Genomic DNA, 8,818 nt, shown 5'->3' on the forward strand with positions numbered 1-8,818 from the left:
CAGACCCCGGGATACTCTCCAGAGTGTCGAGGGAGATGCAGGGCAGGGTGGCAGTTCCTGTCCCGGGAGATCTCAGATGAACCTCCAGATGCCCAGCGCCCCATGGGAGCTGCCACTCAGCATCTTAGAGTGTCATCTCAGCCAGGGGACAGGTACACAGGTATCTGGGGCACATCCCACACAGTGCCTCAGGCCACGGAGCCTGGCCTCTGCTGCCCTTGTCCACTCCATCTGGGCCGTGGAGCTTTTATTTGTGCCGTTTCTTTTCAAAGATGTACGGTCGCTGTGGGAAAGCGTATTTCCTGTTGCTTTAATAAGATTACACTGGAATAAATAGCAAGATGAAGGGACTCCCAGACTGGGCTGGCTCTGTTTTGATCTCTTGTTTTTCACTGCTGATCCAAACAACAGGAAATCCAGCATGGAGGGAGTTCAGCTGGATGCGGCTCCCCTGCCCCTGTGGAGTGAGTCCTGACCCCCTCCCTGCTTGGGGGGGCTGGCCAGGGAGCAGGGGCTGCTGCTCAGGAACGGGCTGGGCATCGGCTCAGAGCAGTGAGCAACTTGCATTGTATATCACCTGCTTTGTATATTCTGCTGTAAGTATTGTTATTTTCCTCTTCCTTTGCTGTCCTAGTAAACTGTCCTTACCCTAACCCATGAGTTTTACCTTTTTCTCCAATTCCCCTCCCCATCCTGCTGGGGGTGGGGGTTGAGGGGAGGAGGAGTGAGCGGTCAGCTGTGCAGTGGCTAGCTGCGGTCTGGCGATAAACCACGACACCCTCATGTCCCTCCCTGGCACCTGCTGCGGCAGGGTGGGGAGAGACCAGCCTTGCGCCGTGACCGCTGGCAGGAGGCTGGCGCTGCCACCAGCACAGCAAAGGCTCTCAGTGTCCAGGGGCGATGTCAGCCCTGGGGATTGTTCAGCCAGGAGAAAAGTCAGGTATGAGAGAGCAGAGAAGCTGGCCGACTGCCCCTTCTGACCCACCTCGGCGCCCCACGGGCTCTGACACTGCACCAGGCACAGACGGCCCTGCGAGCTGCAGGAGCTGATTCAGGAACACAGCTGGGAAAACAAATAATAGGAACCCCCCCCGTGTCAAACATTGTGCAACTAAATGGGGTTTAGGTGAGGTGCAGGGAGAGCTGCACCTAGGGATGGCACTATAGGATATGGCAGGTTGCTCACCCACAGACAGCTGGGGAAACTGAGGCATGGGCTAAAGCACCCCCTCTGCCATCTCTGTCCACACCCCTGAAATGTGGAGAGACAACTGGAGCTCAGCTCGGTGCAAAGCAAGAAAAGTGCAAAAGGTGGGGAAAAGGCTTGGGGGGTACCCCCAGTGCCCCCTCAACACATCACACCCAAATCCCTCTCCAGCCGGCTGAGGGCACCAGCCCACGGCACCCTTGCCAGCACTGGCACCGCTTGAACCCTGTTCTTGCCTCTCCACCCTGGGTAAGTGTTACAAGTGTGTCCCAGCCTGGACGGGGAGGACATGGGTGTTCCCACCCAAGAGGTTGGGAGGCAGGTGGGAGAAAATGGGGGCGGGGGGTTGGGGGTGTCCAGGCTGGATGGGAAAGTGTGGGAGGTACCAGGCTGGATGGGGTGACATGGCGGGTCCCAGCCTGAACGGGGAAGACACGGAGGGACCCAGCCTGGAGGGAGGGGGCACCGCGGTCCGGCCGGGGCCGGAGGGGGATGTGGTGCCGGCACCGCCCCCCGGGGGCCGTCCCGCCCTGTCCCATCCCTCCCAGCCCGCCCCGTCCGCTCGCCGGCCCCGCTCCGCCTCGCCTTTCCCCGCGGCCCGACTGCACCGGGGCCGCTATAAATCCCGCAGCGGCGGTGGCTGCCCGGGCCGTGCGGGGAGCGGAGCCGCCCAGGTAAACGCAGAGGGAGCCGGGGCGCCGCTCCCCACCTCGGTCCAGCCTGCCACCCGGCTGGGGACTCCGTCGGACCCCATTTTCCCGGGGGGAGGCGGGCAGCCCGCGCCCCGCTGAGCGCCGCTGTGTCCGCCGCAGGCTCCGGAGGACATGAGCTCGCTACGGTGCTCCCCCCGGGGCACGACGGACCACCAGGTCGCGGCGACCCTGTGCTACCCCTCCGGAGCGGGAGAGCTGCCGGCGGCCCCGGGGGGAGCTCCGCCGACCCCCGCCGCTCCCTTGGCCCTGCAGGCGGGTCCCCACCTCCTGGCCAGCGTGCACCTCCAGAAGCTCGACAGCCAGCACCGCGCCGCGGGGGGAGGCCGGCGCCCCCGGGAGCCCGGCTTGCCGTCCGGCTGGGGCTTGAGAACGCAGCCACGAGGCGCGGGGAGCCGCTCCCCCCCGGCCGCCGGCCCCGGCATCATCGACTCGGACCCGGTGGACGAGGAGGTGCTCAGAGCGCTGGTGCTGGAGCTTGGCCTCGACAGGGCGGACGAGCTGCCGGAGCTCTGGCTCGGCCACCACGAGTTCGACTTCCCCGCGGACCTGCCGGCCGGCTGCTGAGGCTGGGGCGGGCAGCGGGGGGGGGCTCCCGCGTCGCATCACCGGGGACTCGCACTCCGGTGCCGCTGGGCGCGAGGAGTGTCCCGGCTGCCCCACGGGGGCCGAGGGTCGGCGCTGCGAGCGGGGTGGGGGGCAGGGTGCGGTCGGAGCTCGGCCGAGGGTGGGAAGGGGCCGCCCTGCCCGGCCCCAACGCGGAGCCGTCTCGCTGGGCTAGGCAGGTGGAGGTCTCAAGCTGCTGCCTAATAAAATCTGGAAAGACCCTTGTACCCCCGGCTGTGCCCATTTCCCTGCCCCGCTCAGCGCTGGGGCTGGGAGGGGGGACAAGGGGATCCATCTCCGCGGGGGACCCCGTGGGAAGCGGCCCGGGGTGGGAGGACGGCCTGCCCCCGCAGCCCCCGTGCCTTGTCCCAGCTTTACGGTGTCGCCAGGGGTGCCACTTGTGCGGTGTCCCCATCGTGCCCCCCCCGAGGACGGGACCTTTGTCCCGCCCGCACCCCGCTGCGGGAGCGGTGCTGCGGGCACCCGCCGGTGTCCGCCCGGTGCGAGGCCGCTCTACTCGGCTGCCTGACAGGGCGCGGGGGGTGCCCCGGGGGCCCTGGTACGCCGAGGGGACACGCCCAGCCAGCCTCCCCGGAGAGCCCAGCCGGGGACCGCCGCCCCCCGAGCTGGCTTCGTGAGCGGGCGCTCAGGCCTGGAGTCGAGTTTCGTGGGGGCTGTGTTGGGTCCCGGCTCCACCCCGGCAGGGGCCGTGGGCGAGGGGAGGGCTGTGACCCGGCACGCGTGTGCCCCCTGGCTCGGCTCCCGGGGCTCCCGGGGCTCCCGGAGTCATCCGGTGATCCTCACCACCCCCCTCCCCGTGGACACAGCCGCCCGCTGCCGGGAGCGGGGTGCCCCCGTCGAGGCCGCATGCAGCGGGGAGGGGACGGGGCACCCCGCCTCGTTGGTGGGAGCTGCCCAGAGCCCCTCTCACCGCCCGTGGGCAGCACGTCACGGGGCACCGCGTGGAGCCCGTCCCACGGGGCGGGGGCACACGCACATCGTCTGCCCTGGCACCGGGCCGCGCTGGGCCTCCAGGCCGCCAGGGGGCGCCCCGCGGCGTGGCCGCCTCGCCCGCGGATATCAGCGGCGGACCGGAAGCTGCTGCCCTTTTCCGGCGGAGCGCAGCCATGGTAAGAGTGCGGTGTGGCCGCTTCCCGCCGCTATCCGGTGACATCCACGGCCCGCCGTGGGCTGCTGTCGCCCCCGCCGCTTCGAAGGGCGTGGGAGGGAGCCCGCCGCCAGGGCCGAGGGGGGAGGGGTGGGGAGGAACGGCTGGGGGGGGGGCCGGGCCGGGCCTGGCGGCGGCCCGTAACGCATCCCGTTCCGTATCCCGTTCCGTCCCGTAGGCCCGTGGCCCCAAGAAGCACCTGAAGCGCGTGGCTGCGCCCAAGCATTGGATGCTGGACAAGCTGACGGGCGTCTTTGTGAGTGCGGGACGGGGCCGGGGATGGGGCCGAAGGCGGGGACGGGCCCTGGCCCGGGCCCGGGCTGCCCGCGGCAGCGGCCTTTCCTGCTCTCTGTGGACCCAGGCGGCTTCGCAGTCTCACCACGGGGGTGCTTGGACCTTGCGGGGTGTGCGGGGGTGCTCAGGTGCGGTGCTCGGGGGATGGCGGTGAGCTGGAGGAGTTGGGCAGCACAGGGGAGAAGGGGGTGCTTGCTGTTAAGGGCTTTGCGAACAGCTTTCCTGTTTCCCCCGTTTGCAGGGGATATGCCCATGGAGTACTTGGCTGCTCTCTTCTGACCTGTTGTGTTTTTCCTTCACTGGATCAGTAGATGGTTGTACTGTGTTCAGAGCAGTATTTTGTGAGGCTGGCAAGACTTGGGGGGGAAAGGTGCTGTGAATACCAAGAAAAGCTATCTGCAGCCTATCACTGCTTGCTTAGCAGTTGGGCTCCGCACAGCTGTCCTCAGGTGCTGCTGCGAGAGCTGTCGGGGTAGCAGGATTCTTCCCCTGGGGACAGTCAGTGCTGCTGTTGTGCTCGAGCACCCAGCACAAAGCTTCTGTTTGCAGGCACCCCGTCCATCGACAGGTCCTCACAAGCTGAGGGAATGCCTTCCGCTTATCATCTTTCTGCGGAACAGGCTGAAGTATGCCCTGACAGGAGACGAGGTCAAGAAGATATGCATGCAGAGGTTCATCAAGATAGATGGCAAAGTCCGCACAGACATCACCTATCCTGCGGGCTTCATGGGTGAGTGGGGAAGACTGGGGCAGGTACCTCAGGCAGCTCTGCTGCGCTGGGGTGGGGATGTTTTGTGAGGCCGGTATGATCTGGGGAGAAAGGTGCTTTCCTGAAGCATCTTGAAGAAAAGATAAGCAGTTGTTTAGTTTGGAGTTGTGCACTGCATTGAATACTAAAACCAGGTATCTGTACCCTGTAACCGCTTGCTCGCATATGTGTAAATTGGTGTTCAGACTTCAGCCTTCGGCAGATTTTGCTAATTTGCACTGTATCACAGTAAAAAGATGTGAGCCTGTGGTCAAGAGGAGATACTGACCTTGTCATTCATGCTTGAAGTATTGTTTAGCAGTCCCTGGCTCTTTTTAAACATGAGCTTCACGCTGAGTTACAGTGTTGGGTAACGTAGCTGAAAGTACCTGCTATTTTATTTCCCTCTCTGAAATCAGATGTCATCAGCATCGAGAAGACAGGCGAGCATTTCCGCTTGGTGTACGATACCAAGGGCCGGTTTGCTGTTCACCGCATCACAGCTGAAGAGGCCAAGGTGAGGGGCTTCAGCTTGGCGTAAGCATGGGCCCAGTTGGGTTTGGTCAGGGCGGTGTTTTCTCTTTGGCACCTCCTGAACAGGAGCTGTTGGCGCTCTTCCCTGAGAGCTGAGCCCGTGCCACCCTTGAGAAGATCAGGGCCTTCAGGGTTGGGGTACGAAGCCTTTGGCAGGGGGGAAATTTTTTGGTGTCACGAGAACAACTCCCAGGTGACTGCAGGTGCATTGCCTGGTGCTTGAAATCACCGCTATTGGCACGGGCTGGTTTACCTTCACAGGGAGCTTTGGGGTGGGGATGGCTCTGCAGTGGTGTGGTAAGCCTTAGCTTAGGGCTCTGCAACCTGACAGTGATCAGAAAAATGGTACTGCCTGTGGTGCAAAAGCCTTGAACTCCTTTCCAGGTCTGTTACGGAACTGTTTACAAAACTGCCCTCTGACTCTGGCTGTCGGGGAGCGACTCCTGCACATGTTTCCTTAACCCAAGCATGTTGGCGTGTCCGAGCTGTGAGTCTGTGCTCTCCTTTGCGTGCCGTTCATAAGGGCAGGCTGTGCAGGCACGCAGCAGTGCTGAGGGGAGCTGGCTGTGCTGTAGCCAGCTGTGGTGTGCTCCTCACCGTGATACGCTTTTACTTCTGACTACCACTCTGTGTTTGACCCCTGAGTCCCAAAGTAGCTGTGAAGGAGTTGGGGGCGAAAGGCAGGAGGGAAACCAGGGTGCCCTGGAGGAGGGATACAGATCTCTCTTGGGTCCTGAAGAGAGGCAGCCTCTGCCTCAGCTGTGTGACCACAAGCTCCCGGGCAAAATGAGGAAACTGCCTTGGTGTAGGTTTTCCTGGCAAAATGCAGCCAGTGTTTGCAGGGAGTCCGAAGCCCAGGGTGGGTAGCTGTTCCCGAAGCGCAGGTGTTTTCTGGTGAGGCTGTAGCATAGCTGGATGGCAGCCCTATGAGAGGCATTGCTGGGGCAGTGAGCCGGACAAGTCACTGCCTGGGCTCCTGTTGCGAACCCTGGAGCATCTGGGTGTTTTGCTTGGTGTCTGAGGCCTGCTGTGGCTGGCAGCTCTCTGGGGGACAAGAGTCCCCTGATCCACAGTGCCGCTTGCTGCCTCAGCTGAGCAGCGTTGGGTTTTATTTGCAGTACAAGCTGTGCAAGGTGAGGAAGATCTTCGTGGGCACCAAAGGAATCCCTCATCTGGTCACCCATGATGCCCGCACCATCCGCTATCCGGACCCCCTCATCAAGGTGAATGATACGGTCCAGATTGACCTGGAGACAGGCAAGATCACAGATTTCATCAAGTTTGACACAGGTAGGTCTTGCATCCCATGTAAGACACTGCACTCTTCCCCACCATGGAGAGCAGTGTGGAAGTTAAACACAAATGTCAGATATCTTTTCTCTAAAGCGGTAGCAGCCTTGGGAAGGGGGTTGTTTCCCTGGGGCATCTGCACCCAGAGCTGGGATTCTTCCCATGTGCTGGCAGTGGGACGCAGGACTTGGAGCAATTCGGAGAGCAAGTAGGCACCAGGTAGAAGTGAGCTGGTGGAGAGGTTGCTTGAGCCGAGCTCTTGCAGGGCCATGAGTGGAAAGCTCTGGGCAGCCATAGGGAGATTCCTGGGTCTTCGCTGTGGGAGAAGGTTTCAGAGCCATGAGCAGCGCCAGGACAAGTGGTACAGGAATGCCTCCGTGGTGCTGACACAACCGAGAGGGTGGTGGGGAATGGTTGGTAGTGGCCTTGGGGCCAGAGAACTGTTTGGCTTCTCAAAGTGTGCCAGGGTTCCTGTGGGACGTAGGTGTCACCAGGTGCTCTGGTGGCCGCTCTGTGGGCCAGTGCGGCTCTGTCCCTGCCCTTCTCCAGTGGCGCTCCTTAAAGATCCCAAGTGGAAGGGTTTCACCATGGCACCTGGTGCCAGCTCTTGTCACACCCATCTTCCTTCACTCCAGGTAACCTGTGCATGGTGACCGGCGGTGCCAACTTGGGCCGTATTGGGGTGATCACCAACCGGGAGAGACACCCTGGGTCATTTGACGTGGTTCACGTGAAGGATGCCAATGGCAATAGCTTTGCCACCAGGCTCTCCAACATCTTCGTTATTGGCAAAGTAAGCCTGCGCGGACACAAGGCGGGTGGGTTTTCCCCTGTTGTTGGGGGCTGCTGGCTGAAGCAGAGGCATTGGTGTCTTCTGTAAGCAGCTGCCTTCCCACACAGTGAAGCTGGCATCAGTTCTGGCTCCGCTCCCTGCGGTTCTGCCTGCTCTGGGAAGGGGAAGCATCCATGAATATAGGAATGGGGATGTTTTCAAGAAACAGCCCTGTGGTTTTTTTTTTAAACCTGAGAGTTGGGAGCTGAGCAGTGCTCAGATCTTGATGTGACCTGGGAGCCTGCTCTCACTGAGAGTGCCCCCCTCCCCCTACCCAATGCCTCTGCTGTCTCACCATCCGTGATGGGCTCTTTTGTCCGGGTTGGAAAGGGGTGGTGTCTTTGGTTTTGGCTCAAGCGCATTCTTCATGGCCATGACCAAAAGAGGCAGATGTAGACTTCTGCTGGGCCAGTGCTGTGGCCCAGCACAGGTAGGGACTGTCCTGCTGCTGCTTTTCCCTCCTGAGAGGGAGAGCTCCGCCCCTGTTTGGGTTTCGGGATGTGAGGAGGCTTCTTCTCCCTTGCTGCAGGGTAACAAGCCATGGATTTCCCTGCCCCGTGGAAAGGGCATCCGCCTGACCATTGCTGAAGAGAGAGACAAGAGACTGGCGGCCAAGCAGAGCAGCGGGTGAACTCCAGCTCGGTCCAGCAGTGGTCCTTTCAGTATATTAATTAAACCGTTCACCAAATGGCTGTGTGACTGGCTGGGGAGCATCCCAGGGCTGGGGGATGGAGCTGGGCCATTCCAGTACAAAGCCATGCTCTGCTCTTCCAAAGGGCCTGCTGATCTGGGGAAGGTTCCTGGTGATCCAAGCAACTGCCAGAGCCCTCTTCCAGAAGGGCAAGGAGGAGCAGTGGGAGAACCTCCAGGCTGCTCTATCCCCAGGAGGGCATTGGCAGAACCCTCCTTGTTTTTCCCAGGGATGTGCTGGAGGAGCAGGGGACTGGGAAGAGCCAGCTGGGCTCTTTGCAAGGCCAATGGTACCAGACAGGCTTGAGCCCTCTGGGATTGACCTCAGCTGTGGAACTGAGCCAAGAGGGGATGCTCTGTTACCAGCACAAGGTGTAGGTGGTGCATTGGCCAGTTGGTTGGGCTCCAAGGGTGGTGGTGTCCGGCCTCCCAAGCCTGGCTGGTGGCTGCTTACTGGGGAGGTCCCTCATGGGCTGCCCTTCTTCAGTGCCTTTCATCCAGAGGTGGAGCGTGCAAGGGATCACACTGACAGCCAGGAGAGGGGAGGCCCCCATGCTGGGGGTGGCAGTGAGGGTGCTGGAGCCAGGGCAGCTCTTAGGAGGGACTTGGCTGGGGCAGAGGAATGGGCTGCCAGGGACCCCAGGAAGTCCAGCCGAGCCACAGCCCAGTGATGGGCTGGTGCCCCACAGGAGGGGGGCCGGGTGGGGGGAGAGCAGCCGTGGCTATGGGAAAGGCCCTG

General features: G+C 62.0%; 2 protein-coding genes across 2 annotated transcripts; both read left to right on the forward strand.

The window, feature by feature from the left end:
• The first annotated feature begins 1,886 nt into the window (after positions 1–1,886).
• On the forward strand, positions 1,887–2,750 carry CITED1 (Cbp/p300 interacting transactivator with Glu/Asp rich carboxy-terminal domain 1). Its single transcript, XM_075763064.1, has one exon. The coding sequence runs from the start codon at positions 2,032–2,034 to the stop codon at positions 2,482–2,484; it is 453 nt and encodes a 150-aa protein (XP_075619179.1). The 5' UTR covers positions 1,887–2,031; the 3' UTR covers positions 2,485–2,750.
• A 799-nt stretch (positions 2,751–3,549) lies between these two features.
• Positions 3,550–8,081, forward strand: RPS4X (ribosomal protein S4 X-linked). The gene is made up of 7 exons (XM_075763873.1): positions 3,550–3,653; positions 3,870–3,947; positions 4,535–4,715; positions 5,153–5,250; positions 6,386–6,557; positions 7,193–7,350; positions 7,919–8,081. Exons 1-7 carry the CDS (start codon positions 3,651–3,653, stop codon positions 8,018–8,020), a joined length of 792 nt encoding a protein of 263 aa, XP_075619988.1. The 5' UTR covers positions 3,550–3,650; the 3' UTR covers positions 8,021–8,081.
• The last annotated feature ends 737 nt before the right edge of the window (positions 8,082–8,818 follow it).

Source organism: Balearica regulorum, chromosome 11, assembly GCF_011004875.1.
Source record: "Balearica regulorum gibbericeps isolate bBalReg1 chromosome 11, bBalReg1.pri, whole genome shotgun sequence".
Taxonomy (NCBI): domain Eukaryota; kingdom Metazoa; phylum Chordata; class Aves; order Gruiformes; family Gruidae; genus Balearica; species Balearica regulorum.

What these genes read in the sequence shown, in the direction of transcription:
- CITED1 (XM_075763064.1), top strand. Translation starts at nt 2,032, where the DNA reads ATGAGCTCGCTACGGTGCTCCCCCCGGGGCACGACGGACCACCAGGTC.
- RPS4X (XM_075763873.1), top strand. An exon ending in TCACAGCTGAAGAGGCCAAG is followed by an intron (nt 5,251 to 6,385) that starts GTGAGGGGCTTC and finishes TTTTATTTGCAG; the next exon opens with TACAAGCTGTGCAAGGTGAG. An exon ending in ACATCTTCGTTATTGGCAAA is followed by an intron (nt 7,351 to 7,918) that starts GTAAGCCTGCGC and finishes CCCTTGCTGCAG; the next exon opens with GGTAACAAGCCATGGATTTC.